The 15,065-nt window shown below is 51.6% G+C and overlaps 1 protein-coding gene across 12 annotated transcripts in view; it reads right to left on the bottom strand.

The window, feature by feature from the left end:
* Positions 1 to 15,065, bottom strand: part of GAS7 (growth arrest specific 7) — a 196,748-nt gene that overhangs the window by 47,331 nt on the left and 134,352 nt on the right. For all 12 annotated transcript variants that reach the window (XM_067022085.1, XM_059048171.2, XM_067022094.1 and 9 more), the window contains exon 3: positions 11,453 to 11,533. In XM_067022085.1, coding sequence (XP_066878186.1) covers positions 11,453 to 11,533 — 81 coding nt within the window. The remainder of the gene's footprint in view (positions 1 to 11,452; positions 11,534 to 15,065) is intronic.

Here is a 15,065-nt window from a genome sequence, read left to right as displayed (position 1 = left end):
ATCCTGCCCCGCCCCGCCCACAAGGACCTTCTCACCCTCACCCACGGTAACCTAAGTATAATGAAAGAGAACGAGCTCCACTGGTTTCCATGAAATTTGGTTTTGCCATTTAATAGCCAGGGGATCATACGACATCCTTCTTGAGTCCCACTTTTCCTTAAGTCTAAAAAAAAAAAAAAAAAATTAATTCAAGGGGCTTCCCTGGTGGCGCAGCGGTTGAGAGTCCGCCTGCCGATGCAGGGGACACGGGTTCGTGCCCCGGTCCGGGAAGATCCCACGTGCCGCGGAGCGGCTGGGCCCGTGAGCCATGGCCGCTGCGCCTGCGCGTCCGGAGCCTGCGCTCCGCAACGGGAGAGGCCACGGCAGTGAGAGGCCCGCGTACCGCAAAAAAAAAAAAAAAAAAAAAAAAAATTCAAGGCTCTAAAACTCTATTCCTATGACACTCACTCACGCTCCCAACATGAGCTGATACACCTGCCCTTCAACGGGGGGATGGGAAGCTCTGGTCTGTAGCATTTGTCAATTTCTGTGGCCTCAAGGCTCCCATCGGGGCTGATTTGAAGCCCCCGACGCTGCTGCCTGGTCCTGACATCACACGTACACACCGCAGCCCATGCATCCTCAGTTCCCATAGGTGGCTCTGCCCTCTCACGGATATAGTTACGTAAGCCTCAGCTTCTGTATCTGTAAAATGGGGACAGTTCTACCTAGTCTCTCGCTACTTTGTTGGGATGAAAATCCAATGAGACATACAGAGTGAAGTAAGTCAGAAGGAGAAAAACAAATACCGTATGCTAACACATATATATGGAATCTAAGAAAAACAATGTCATGAAGAGATTAGTGATAGGATGGGAATAAAACACAGTCCTACTAGAGCATGGACGTGAGGATATGGGGACGGGGAAGGGTAAGCTGTGACGAAGTGAGAGAGTGGCAGGGACATATATACACTACCAAACGTAAAATAGATAGCTAGTGGGAAGCAGCCGCATAGCACAGGGAGATCAGCTCGGTGCTTTGTGACCACCTAGAGGGGTGGGATAGGGAGGGTGGGAGACGCAAGAGGGGAGAGATATGGGGACATGTGTATATGTATAACTGATTCACTTTGTTGTAAAGCAGAAACTAACACACCATTGTAAAACAGTTATACTCCAATAAAGATGTTAAAAAAAAAAAATCCAACGAGACAGTAACTGCAAAAGAGACCTGTAAAGTTACAGAGTACTTCATGAGCACAGAGGGGAAGGACGGAGAGAAGGAAGGCCACTACTTCTGCTCCTAAATCTCCTGGCCTTGAACCCCAAGCCTGCACTGACCTCTGGACACCAGGAAAGCATGCCTTCCTCATGCCCTAGGCTTGGAGGATTTGCTACAACACAGACAACTGCGGGTCGGCCTGGAGAAAGATGCACAGACCCACGTCCAGCTCTTGGTGGTTCTTGCTGACACCACGCTGCAGGGAGGGAGAAGGTGAAGGAGAGGCTGAAATTACTACCACCTACCCATTCACAGAGCAAGGGCTGGGGGCAAGCAATGGGGTAGGAAGGCCACCCCACGGAGAACCTTTTTCATGCTGGGGAGTGCCCCCCATTCTCCCCCAACTGCAGCGAAAAATCCAGGGCCACCTGTGAACAGAGGCGCAGTCAGCAGACTCTTGTGGGTAGCTGGGTTTCTCCCAATCTGCCTGTTGGCCGGACACTCCGGAAGAAGGGTGGGCACAGACACACCAGGACAACAAAACTCTGGCCGCAGAGCTGGCCCCCAAGGCAGTGGCTTAGGGACACAAGGAGGAATAAGAAATTAACCCCACGTGGCCAGCCACGCTCCTGGTCTACACCCAGGGCCCTCAAGAGGCTGCTCAACTGCTGGGTTTATCCAGGAATCCTCTAGGTAAAAGGGGGGTGAGGAGGGAGAGCCGGGATTCCAAGGGCGTCAGAGAAGCTGTGGCTGCCGAGGAGAATCTACTCAGGTCAGCACAGGCCATGCCAGGAAGGGCACTAGACTGCTGATAAATACAACCCACGAGGCAGGCAAAACACTGGAGACATTTTCCTTATCAAGGAGCATAGTGCTGAAAGAGATAAAACACCAATGCTGGAGAACCTGAAGACAACAGTACGAAATCTTAATATACTGCTTTCAGTCTAGGACTGATTTGTGGACCAAAGTCAGGATGTGGAATATCTTCGTAATTTAACTCAAAAGGCGGATTGAACTAGATGGATTAAACATCATACCTTATAAACAGAGACAGTATCTTTTACCAAGAATCCATGCAACATAAAGAAAAAATGTTGGGCCTATTTAAGCCACAGATAAAGTACTGATAAATTGCAAAAGGCATAAATAACACAAGGCATATTCTTTGACCAGAACGCAGTAAAAGTAGATACTAATAATGAAAGAACAAAATATACAAGGTCCTCATCCCCACCCCACCCCCCCCGACGCCCAAACACTTGAAACTTTAAGAAAACACCCTCTTAAATAATCTCAGGTCAAACCGGAATTTAAAACTATAATTACACAATATTTTGAAAATAATGAGGAAGAACCTATCAAAACAAATGGGATAGGGCCTGAATTATATTTGGAGGAAAATCCAGAGCCTTAATTATTTCATTACCAAAGCCAGGAGAATAAAAATAAACAGACTAAACATTCAACTTAAGAAGTTAGAAAAAAAAATTTTTAAGCCAATAAAATAAATCAAAGGAAAACATGAGAAAAGGATATAAATATGGCTAGAGAAATTAATGAGTTAGGAGACAGGATAACATTTGCAACCCTGGCTGGTTCGGGGTAGGTCAGTGGTGAGGGGGAGTGGGGACTAACAGTGATTAAAAAAGGCAGATCAGCCTAATTTGAGAGTGAGAGAAAACACAAATGCTTAGAATTAGGAATTAGAGAGCAAACATACACAAGGCAAACAGACTTGAGGGTTTTTTTTTTTTAATGCAAGAGCATATTATTTATAATTCTATGCTAATAAATACAAAACTTTCCATAAGATTCAAATGATCAAAATGGTTTCAAAGGATACCAGAAACACCAAAATGAGTAAAACCTTTGAAAAATGACCTCCCCTCCAAAAGGCACCAGACCCAGATGGTTTTACAGGCAAAGTGGCTCAAACTCTTAAAAGAAATACATAGGCCCAGACTGCACAGTACAGAAACACCTGGTGAGTTTCCCAGTTTATTATGCAAAGCCAGCATCGCCCTGATCCTAAAATCTACTGACAACCAAAAACATGCAACCACAGTTCCGTTGATTACGAAAAAGGAATACCTAAGTCCTTACCTGAACAGACCTTAGTTTAGAACCAGTCACTACCTCTGATGGTGCTGGGTCCCTCTAACCCAAGGTGGTCCCCATCTTCTTGAGGGCAGAGGCTGCCCTTCCGACCCCCGTCTTCTCCTTCCACAGCACCTCAAAAGTGCACCCTCAACACACCCTTCTCCTATCTGCAGCCTCTCCCAGCCTGGCGGCCCCCATGCTAACGGCTGCTGGGAACCATCTAACGCAGTGGCATTTGCCCCTAATCCATCCTCTTGTTCTCACTTCAGTTCTGGTCTGTCAGCTGCTGGCTAATTACCGCTCATGTCAAAACAATTACTGGGAAAGAAAAACTAATTTTCCATTCAACCATTTCTCCCCGTACAGCAGCTCTCCCCTTGACACCCCGTCTCCCTGCACTTCACTTCAACAGTTCCGGCACCTTTGGAAAAGTCCTCCGTGGGGACCTGAACAGTTACAGCTCACCCACGAGGGTCCTGATGGACACTCCCACACCGCTAGGCCCTCAGCTTACTGAGGGTGAGACCCAAAACAAACAAGTCCAGGGGTGGGCGCTTTAGAGGCCTCCAGCCTCCCAGGGGAGAAAATAAAATAAAATACGGTCAAGGATCACTCATAACCATAAGGTCCATAATTCACTTGGGGATACAAGAAAAAAACCCATAAAATCCCCATTTCAGCTGTTTTTACGATAAGAAAAGGGAACAGAAGGCTCTATCTAGTAACTTCAGTAACTTCAAATACAAATATAAAAACACACACGCACACATTTCATTCCTCTTTATGGGCAGTTAAACAGACAAAGAGAGGGCTTGGGAGATACATGGTGAGAGAGGGGCCGGATATTTGGTAGAAAGGAGAAGTCATTTTCTGGGGGTGGAGGGGATAAAAAACGGAAAATAAGAAGACCAACAGAGAGTTGCCAGCATCGTTCGCTGCCCAGACCTCAGCCTCCTTACAGCTCTGACCCCATCGCCCAGCTCCAATCCGCCCTGTGAGACAGTCCAACCTCCAAGCCCCACTGTCTAGGTCCTGTTCTCCAAAAAAACTCCAAAGACAAGACTTTCTTCTTCCAAACAAGAAAATCAGCTCTGGACACCTTCCTTCTGCCTCCTGTGGGTCCAGCCTCATCTCCCTTCTCTCTGAAGTAGACGAGTAACTTCCTTCCTCAACTCAAAAGAAACCTGGGAGCTCCAGGGCCCTTGTTCTGGAAATCCTCTTCCCTCCCCAATACGACATTTAAGCCTGGCGGAATGGAGCCCCTCCCCAGGCATGTGATGCAAGCCCCAATTCTGCAGGACGTTCCTTACAAGTGTTCTGCGGTGACAGTCAAGGGCAGGGTCTGACGGCCCAAAGAGTTTGGGACAAATGCCCCCTGTTGCTCAGATCTAACTTGGCTTCTTTGCGGTAGGCCTTTAAAAATATGCTGACATGCTCTGTGAATCTCAATCAAGGCAGCAGTGTGTGGCAATCCACACTTACATGGACAAAGAACCCAGACGGGGGTGGGAAAAGCAGTGGGTACCGTGGAACCCACTTTGGGAAACACAGCTGGGGTGGCTGGAAAGCACGTTTTGAAGTCAGGCTACCAAGGCAAACACCGAAGCCAGATCTGTACTCAGCATCTCTGAAGGCACGATAGGCACCATCTCTGCCTCACTGCCCGACCATGCCCTGTAGGGCCTCGGAAGGATGCTCTTTGTCGGATCACCTTCCCAGGTGCGTGCTGCATCTGCCGGGGTCTGCTTAGGGGAGTGGGTTTACATTTATAAGCCTTCTGGTCTTGAAATTTCTGTCTGGCTACCCAATCCCTGCTGCCTCCCTGGTTGTCTGAGATGTAAACTGTATTCCCCCAAAGAGAACTCACAATACATGTGTACGTGGGTGTGAAGGGTTGGAAGCCTGCCATCTATTCTCCAGGGCGTCAAAGGTTAAACAGGCCTTTGTAAGGGCCCCTGGGGTCTCAGCCAACAGGCACATGTTCCTAAAGGAAAAGGCGGCCCCCTATGGCCTTCCCTGGGGTCAACAGTGATTCCTAGTTGAGGGCCATGGCAGCCACTCTGGGCCTGGTAACTTGCTAATTCTGCAGGAGGGGAGAGTCCCTGTTTGCTCCTATGTGGGAGTAGCCAGGGCTTCCTGATCTGGAGAAGAAAGTGTGTGGGTGAGGGCCCTGGGTTCTGGAGCCCCTTTCCTGGGGAGCTCTGCTCAGGGGAGGCACAGCTGTCTGTCTGCACAGACTCCAGACTCAACATCAGAACTCACTCCCCTGTGATCCGGCTTCCCTGGAGGCAGGCCGTTTCTCCAAGCATGAACCCTCCGCGGAGTCAGGCCCCAGGCCAGGCAAAGCCAGCCTCGGAACCCAGGTTTCCCTGACATCCCCACTCCCAGGGGAACTCTGGGATAGATTAACTCTGGGATAAACTGAGATAGATTTCCTCCATCCCAAAGGGAAACACCAATGCAAACTTAACGCACGTCCAGGCCCAGAAGCTCAGAAAGGAACTTACTCTCCACACCTGCCCAGCCGGGTCTGATGGGGCAGCCGTTAGTCACAGGTGGCTATTCAAATTCTAACAAGTGAAATTTAAATAGAATCTAAATGCAGGGTGGCACGCAGGATGGGATCCTAGAACAAAAGGAAGACAATACTGGAAAAACTCATGCAATCGAATGAAATCTAGTTTAGTTAATAATACTGTACCACACTGATTTCTTAGTTTTGACAACTGGACCACGATTATGTAAAACGTTAACGTTAGCAGAAACTGAGTAAAGGGTATATAAGAACTCTCTGTACTGTCCTCACAATTTTTTTGTAAACGTAAAATTATTCCAAAATTTGAAAAGTACTTAGTTAAATAAAATTAAAAATTCATTCCTCAGGCAGAGTAGACACATCCGCTGGCCAGCGGCTACCATACTGGATGGTGTAGATGTAGAACATTTCTGTTAGCGCAGAAGGTTCTAGGGGACAGATCTGGTCTATGGTGTCATCTGGTGTTACCCAGTAACGCATAACATGAAAATCCCAGAACCTCATTTTTCACTCGTATTTTCTTTCCATATGCCTGTTACTATTTCTCTCCATATAAATCATTACTGTTACAGTGTACGTTAAACTGGCCCAACGAAGGTGTTTGTTTGGTTTTTTTTTTTTTTTTGCGGTACGCAGCCCTCTCACTGCTGTGGCCTCTCCCGCTGCGGAGCACAGGCTCTGGACGCGCAGGCGCAGCGGCCACGGCTCACGGGCCCAGCCGCTCCGCGGCACGTGGGATCCTCCCGGACCGGGGCACGAACCCGCGTCCCCTGCATCGGCAGGCGGACTCTCAACCGCTGCGCCACCAGGGAAGCCCCCCAAAGAAGGTTTTTAACACGTGCTGAATAGAGCCTTCGGTATTCTGTTTGGGTTTCAAGTTGACTTACGTCGACCTCCCCCAGAAAGCTGGCATTAAATGGCTCCAATAAAGTTACTGAACAAACACAGCTCCCACTGTGATCTGAGAGGAAGCCACGTAGGGAAAGCCCTGGGCCCAGTGCTGACCCCAACATTCAGAGAGTGGAATCCCCTTTGTGGGGCCACCGGGTGTGTTTCCAGATCTCTCTCCGCAGCTGGTAACCTGGCTGGCTGTGCTTCAGGCATCTGACAAACCTGCACTGAGAAGAACGAACCGGTCCTGTTCATGGGTGGCTCTTCCAACGCTCTCCAGAAGCTCGACTCAAAAGTAACCCTGAGCCCCACGGCCACGGGTAAACCCTCCACCCTCTGCCTCCTCAAAGGGGACCTGCCTAAGCTTGGCTTGGCTGGGTTCATTTGTGGTTCCCGCCCATGTTCTTTTTGACCCGTTTTTCCATGATCTTCAGGAACGACCATATGGGATGCCTGTGGTCAATAAATGTGGTCAACTTTTCCTTCCACATCGTCCTTACCCCCCGGCTCGCAGGGAACCCCCAACCCCACCACTGCTAACCAACTGCTTCAAGAAGGCAGCTTCCCAGGAAGACAAGACACTTCCACTGCATTTCACTCTCACCCCCGTCCCAACCATCACACTCAGAATGAAATCCCAACACCTTCCTCTGGTCCCTGCTGACTCCCCTCCCCTCATCACCTACCACGCTCCCTCTTGTCCCCCAACCCCAGCCACACTGGTCTGCTTTCTGTTCTCAAACATGCCAAGGTCACTCCTGCCCCAGGGCCTCTGCACTAGCTGTTCCGTGGCCTAGAACACTCCACCACCACCCCACACACATACCGTCCTCTCCTTGTCTTTAAAGCTTGACCGAAACATCACTTCCTCACTGAGGCCACCCCTCACGCCCCAGTCACACAGTCTGTCTTGCTGCCCATGCGACGAACATCTGACGTATTCCGTGTCTGCTTGTTTGTCCAACTCTGCCACTAGAATGTAGGTTCCCGGGAGCAGGGACCACACAAGGACTGGCTTTGTCTGTGGCTGTATCCCCAGGACTGAGAACAATGTCTGGCATATTTTTTGAATGAAAAGGTTTGCAACTCCACCACTGTTGCTTTGCAGAAGCAGGAGTAGAACAAAAGAGGCTGAGATCCAGGGCCCTGAGTGGCCTCCAGGCAAGGCGCCCACAGCCCCGGGAGCCCGAGGATGGGGACAGTCCGTTTTTGAAGCTACCTCATGGCTTCATCAAGCCTGTTTCTCTCCCCACAATAAAATTCAATCTCCTGAAAGCTGCTTATAAAACTGAAGGAAAGAATGGCTGGAAAAATCCTAGCACTCTCCTGTAGAGAGAAATACCAGCACAGTTATTCTTCTATTCTTTTTTTTTTTTTTTTTTTGTGGTACGCAGGCCTCTGACTGCTGTGGAGCACAGGCTCCGGACGCGCAGGCGCAGCGGCCACGGCTCACGGGCCCAGCCGCTCCGCGGCACGTGGGATCCTCCCGGACCGGGGCACGAACCCGCGTCCCCTGCATCGGCAGGCGGACTCCCAACCACTGCGCCACCAGGGAAGCCCTATTCTTCTATTCTTAAGACAGAAGGTTCAGTTCAAAAACCAGAAAAGATGATGTCAAAATACCTCGGATCCTGCTATATCCTCACAGGTGGGTTCTCTGCGCTTCCATCCCAGAGGGTGGATGGAGAGCTGACACGTGCGTTCGTGCCCCAGGGTAGAGGAGACCACAAACCATAACCACGGAGCCGGACAGGACCTCAGCCACGGCCGTCCTCCCAGTTACAAATGGGCAAAGTGAGGCCTGGCAAGGGGAAGGGTTGTGCCCGAGGCCCCTGTCTAAGGAGCTGCAATTTCTCAAACCTAAGATGTCACTGACTGTTAGAGGCACCCTTATTTTAAGTACTGCTGAGAAAGAAAAAAAAAAAAAAAAAAAGATGCTTCCAATTGGACTAGGATACACCATTGATTTCCAAGATATTAAAACTGGGAAACAAAACGTGGGTCTGAGAGTCAATGAGCTGGGGTCCTGCATGTTTTGCGGCTGCTTCTCACTGTCACGGGTTGTCGTCCATCATCCGACAGAGAGCAGTGCTGAGCCGAGGTTCTGAGTCCTTCTAGAACAGAGCTTCTAACCCCAGCGCTGCTGACAAGCAGGCCTGGACAGCCCTTTACCGGGGGGGCTGTGCCGTCCCGTGCGTTGTAGGGCCTTTGGCAGCATCCCTGGCCTCTACCCACTAGAATGCCTGTAGCTCTTCCCCACGCTGGTGACAGCCACGAATGTCCCCTGAAGGCAAAATCACCCCCGAGTTGACAACCACTGCACTAGAGCCAGGGAGGCTTAACAAGTACGTACGTGTGATGCAGAAAAGCACACACAGGGACAGAAGCGCCCGAGTTAAACTGGGGCCTCAGTTCAGGCCTTCTCTGAGCTGATGTGTGCTCTCCAAAGGGGAAGAGATAGACAGGATTTCCAGCGGTCTTTGACTACAAAGCCCTTTCTCGCAGAGAAATGGAGAGCCTTGGGATCCCAGGGACGCGGGAAGCAGGTGCCCTAGGCCCCTGGGGGTCCACCTAAGTCTGTCTAATGCCTTGGCCACCTTGGCAATTCTCATCCCCGGCTCTGACCCTCTCCACCACCTCCCACCTTTCTCAGCCCCTCAGGGCCCCGGCACCCAGCACAGTGCTGGGTTATCGTGGCTCTTGTGCTAGACGTGAAGGCAGGCATTTGTCATGCCGGGGCCTCCGGGCTGGTGACCTGAGCCAGCTCCTTTCAGCCCTCCTTTTGGGGGGTGGCCCCGCCAACAGGATGCTGCTGGGGCCAGTGACAGGGACAGCGGGCTTTGGAGAGGTGACCCCACTGACCCCGGAGGGCAAGTTCCCTAACCAGCCCGAACAGCCCAGTGTAGCAAGCTGTGCAGGGTGGCAGCCTGGGACATTGTCACCTGTCATCTCACACGACCCGGCCTCCCCCTGCCTGTGTCATGGCCCTGTCCTGCTCCGTGGACCCCCTCTGGCCGGAAAAGACAGCTGGGTTTTCTTTCTAGCGTCTGGGTGGCCTGGAGCCAGCCAGGATAGAGGGTCACACCTCACATTATTCACACTAGCATTTCTATTGTTGAAAAAAAAAAATCACAAGAAGAGCAACAAAAGACAAGGCAGCACGCCAAGAAATGCCTATTGTCATATGACAGCTAGGAAGGCCAAATGGCCCCATTTCTGAGGACTTGGTCTGAGAATGTAGCGCTGGCTGCATCCCTAGGAAACCAGGAGGAAATGCCCCATTTCCCTGCTCCACAGGGGGTTCCTTTTTAAAAACTGTAACTAAAAAAATATGTGTATGTGTGTGTATACATGCATACACACACACACACACAAATATAAATAAAAACATCTTAAAGGTCCAGAAGAACTTTCTGTGGGAAGCACCCCCCAATCCCCTCTCTTCCAGACCTCAGCTGATCCTCCAGGTCGATTCTGCTACGACGTGGGTTCTGAGTTCTGTGGCTGGCAATCTTCACAGCCCTAAATAACGTGCTTGGATCCCACCTTGACTTCTCAGTGGTGGAGGAGACAGAAAGACACCCCACTGGGAGAGGTGAGGCCTGACCCACTCACAGTGGGCACGGCTCCCTTCCCAATCCAGGGTTTCAGAGTCCTCTTATGACTTTCAGCTCTTCCTCTGGTTTCCTGTGATGCGTCAAGTAAATTATTTGGGTTCCAAGAAGGGTACGGGGCTCTCCTCTCCCCTCCCCTCCGCGTGAGCAGAGGATGTCACTGCTGCTTTTGCCCAAGCCCCCTCCCCCAGCCCACGCCTCCCCTCTGTCCCACATTGTCAATGCTACCGATGTTCAAATTCCGGGTTTACACACCACATTTGTGAATTCACTCAAAGCTGAGGCCAGGCTCCATTTGGAGACGGAGGAGTCCACAAAAGAAAAGGAGAGACAGAGTGCCCACCTCAGGGAACTTACAGTCTGGGGTGAGAGAGTGAGAACCAACAGGGAGGAGGGGTACTCTGAGGACAGTGAAACAGCAGGAAGCAGGGATCCAGAGTGACGGGAGAGGACTCTACATTGAGCCATCAAGGAAGGCTTCTCAGAGGAGGTGACACTTAATGCAAGGTCTAATCCCCAAGAAGCCCGAAGGTGTTCTCCCGACTGGTGTGTCCTGCAACCCACCTCCTGGGGTCCCAGCATGAGATGTGTCTCCTAAGGGTAATAAACCCTCCACCTGTTATAGGAATGTCTACCTTGACCACCTCTGCTTCATCACCTATGAGGATGGAGAACTCATATCCTTGCAAGGAATCCATTGGCTTTCCAGGCATGCTGTTTGAAAGCTGCCCTGTAAACATCTGCCTCCTGAACTCCTATTCCTTGAGGCCTTCGGGAAGCACGTGGAGCAAGTCTGCCCCCGGTTGGGGTCCCTACGCTGGCAGACAGCTAAGAGCTCTGACGCTTCACCCCACCCAGCCATGCCCCCACCTCCCTAAGCACCTGAGAGGGGCCAGAGCCGCTGCCGGCACTACCAGGGTGTGGCCATCCCACGGGGCAACGGGCTACGGGGCCTCCAAGCCCTCCAGACCCCTCCCCAGCTTTGGCCCATACGATCCGCTGCCAGGTTTCAGACCCAGGCTCCAGAGCCGTGGCCTCCCCCTTGAAGGTGTGTGTGCTTCCCGGCCGGCCCCCAAGGTGCGCCAGAGTAGGGCGTGGATGGTACCTGTCAGAGGCAGAGAGCTTCTGTGAGGGCCAGGGCTGGCTGGAATCCCAGGAGAACTGCTGGGACGCTCCCAGGTGGTCTCTGGTCAAAGGAAGAAAAAAACACAATCGCACTGAGAATTTGCTAGGGCAGACGCTCCGAGCGTCACAGGGCAGAACTGGGCCACCTCCCTCCCTAAACCCGGGAAGCAGGAGTCCGCCATCACCTCCCACATCTATCTCCTCTCCTGCCTTCCCATGACAACAAAGCTTCTCTTTGCTGGGGACCCTTCTGCACGCCGCTGGGACCAGAAGGAGGCGTCCCTCTGGCTGGGATCCTGTGAAACACTCCCCACTGCCCGTCTCCTCCGAGGCTGCCAACTCATGCATCTCCACTTCGGTCCCTCGCCCTGGGACCCCAGCTGTCAACCTGGCATCGCTCTCCAAATGCCCACTGTTACCTGAAACCCCAAAGCCCAGAGGAAGGAACCCTGGCCGGGGGTCTGTACAGAGACCTGGGTGATTGGGGGTGACTTCCTTCCTGGTTCTACAACTCCACATCTCGTGTGAATTACAGCTGCTGTGTCTGATTGAACACTTCTCTCTCTTCCAATACCCGGCCAGAAATAAAGCTCATATTGCAGCTATATGATCATCCCCCGAACGCTACTTTACCCATGTCACTGCTGTGAGCAGACACGTCTCATAAAATTATCTAGTGATAAAAATAATACTTTCTCACAATTTACAACGTGATGATGTAGAAAAAAGTACAAAGGAGAAAAAGTATCATCCATAATCCCACAACTCGGAGGTCATCACTACACATCTGGGTACCTGTGTGTTGATTTGTTTTCTAGGCACATGTATATCTTTGGAACAAAACGAAGTCATACTGTACATTCTTTTCACCTGCAGACTTCCGTGGGTATCTTTCCAAAACCATTAAAAGGGCCGGAGGCACAGGGGTTAGGATCTATTGACAGTAGTGGGTCTAGAGCCAGATGCCTGGGTTTGAACCTCAGCTCTGCCTCTCACCACCCGTTTAACCTTGACCAAGCTAACTGTCCCCTTGGTGCCTCGGTTTCCACCTCTGTAAGATGAGATTAATAATGGCATCCACCCAAGGCAGCTGCTGCGTTCATGCCAAATGCCCATTTATAAGCTTTTAGCATCAAGTTATTTTTAAAGTTAGTCCAATACATTACAGCAAAAACCAGCACAATCTTTCAATGGCTTCTGTGAATTAAGATCCGAGAGAACCGGGCTTTTCCCCGAGTTCCGACTCTTATCTGCTGTGCAGCCCTGGGCAAGTCACGCACCTTCTCTGGTCCTCCGATTCTTCATCTAAAATGAAAGGGTTGGGCTGACTGGTCCTTTAGGCCCCAGTACTCTTGCCCTCCAGCTTTGACTGGTGGTCTCAAAACCTTATGATCTACTGTTTGGGTTTTAGGATCTTACGGCTCTAGGAGTCGGGTGGTAATACGGTCCCTTCATGTCTTAAGGGAGAGAAAAAGGAGGGTGAGCAAGGCAGGCAGCAGGGAGGATATGACCGGGAACAAGAGAGCAGAGGGGTCTTCCAGGAGGGGTGACCAGAGGGCAGCCTCAGTGGCCTCCCCGGAGGAGGAGGGACACCTGGGCTGGTGCCGAGAGCGCCAAGACTTGGAGAATCTACAGAAGACCACCAGACCAGTGTGAGGCCGAGGGCAGTGGAAAGCATCCTAGGCCTGGCCGCTCATGAGCTGAGTGACCTCTGCAAGCCACCTAACCCTGTGTTCTGTTTTTCTCGACTGTAAAATGGGGATCAAAATGGTACCTCAATAGGGCTGTAATAGCATGAAACGGGTTATCACATGTCAGGTGCTTCAGGTGACAGGGGCACACAGTAAGTGCCTTATCAGAGTTAAATAAAGCAAACAGACTAGTGAGGCTGGATGTAGAAATGAGGTGTGGGGGGGGGGATTCAGATGAGAAAACAGCCTTCCTACAAAGTGAGGTGGGCTCCAGCAGAGACCAGATGCGGCCTGCAGCCCCCATCTCCTTCCTAAAGAGGCCTCTCTTCTGCCCGCTGGATCGGCCCCACCTGGGGGCCACACATCCACGGAGCCCAGCTCAGGCTCTCCCCTCCAACCCAGCCCCGTGGGGCTCCGGGGACCAAGCTCCAGGGCTTCACCAGCTCCTCTTGGGTCCCACCACCCACATGCAATCAGTTCCCGGGGCCTGGGGGTGCCCCCTCCATCACTTTCCTCACCTCCCCTCCTCCTCTCCAACTCACCCCTAACGTGTCTCCCCACTCAGCATCAGTGCTCACCTGGAGAATCCCTTGCGGCCTCCTTTCCAACACAGCACAAAGTCCAAGTTTTGTCACCGCCACGCCCACCTCTCGGCCAGCCAGCCTCCAGCCACCTTGTCTGTCTGTCCAGACTGACTCCCACTGACCTCACTCCAGCCCAGGTAACTCAGGTGCTGGTCTCGGAACATGGCTTTGCTCTGATTGTTTACACACCCTCACCACCTCCTGCCCCCACCATCCCTGGATGTCAGGATCGTGTTCGTTTGCCAAGTTCCAACTAAAACGCCTCTTCCTCCATGCAGCCTTCCCGGTGGACTGCGGGAGAAGGCTCTGAAGCCACAGGGAGATGCTGCCTGCAGTCAGAACCACGCTCTAGATGCTGGGGCCCGAAGGAAGGCCCCTTGCCCTGTACTCGCAGGCCTGGGTCACTCACAGGCCCCCAGAGGCGGGAATCGCTTCTCCTGTATCACATCTCTCTATCCAACCTCCGCCAGGACTCCATCAGGGACAATGCAGATGCCTGAAGGGTTCCGCCCAGCCCACCTCCTGGTCTTAGCCAGCTCTGGTCAGCCCCAAATACAACGCCACTTCGAGCCTGGGGCAGGCCAGGCGGACATCTGGAGAGAGCCCCCGGGGCTCTGGCTGAGTGACCTCAGCAGCAGCAGGAAAAATCACCCCAGATGACCATACCACACACAGGGAGGAAACCATTTCCAGGTCGTTTTCAATAAAAGACTCCCTCGTCTATTTCCAGCACACCAGGCTCACCGACAGAGCCAAAGCAAAACTAAAGTGGCAGCTCGGGGCTCAAGTTACCCTGGATCGAGGCCCCCTTGCATTCTCTGGGCTTCCATCCTGGGGTTCTAGGTCATTCCAGGTGACCACCCAGACTCTTAACCATCACTGCCATGCAGGCCCCAAAGGCTCTCTCTGGTGGGGGGGCCGGTGAGGACAGACTGGAAGGAGTGAGACGCGTGCTTGGAAAGCCTCTGACCGTCCAACCCAATTCAGGAGAAACACATTTTTTCCTCAAGGCAACTCTAAGTCAACTCGAACCTCTTCCGCTGAAACCAGGGGAGACAGATACACACATATGAGCTGCTTGCTGACCGTGGATCAGATCGGACCAAGGGACGTTGCTATTCTAGCCACCCACGTGAGAAGCCAGAAATTTCCATTTCCCTGTGAGTGGATTACAGGGGCTGCCCCATGTAGAATAAAACTTTTAAAGAGAGAGTATAGCTGAAAGGTGGAAAGTGATGTAAATGTGATTTCAGAGCACAGACGCCCCTTCCTTAAAATAAGAATAATTATTATTATAATTATTTTTTTAAAGCAGTAA

The sequence above is a fragment of the Kogia breviceps genome, chromosome 19 (assembly GCF_026419965.1).
Source record: "Kogia breviceps isolate mKogBre1 chromosome 19, mKogBre1 haplotype 1, whole genome shotgun sequence".
NCBI lineage: Eukaryota > Metazoa > Chordata > Mammalia > Artiodactyla > Physeteridae > Kogia > Kogia breviceps.
This window is presented reverse-complemented; position numbering and strand designations above follow the sequence as displayed.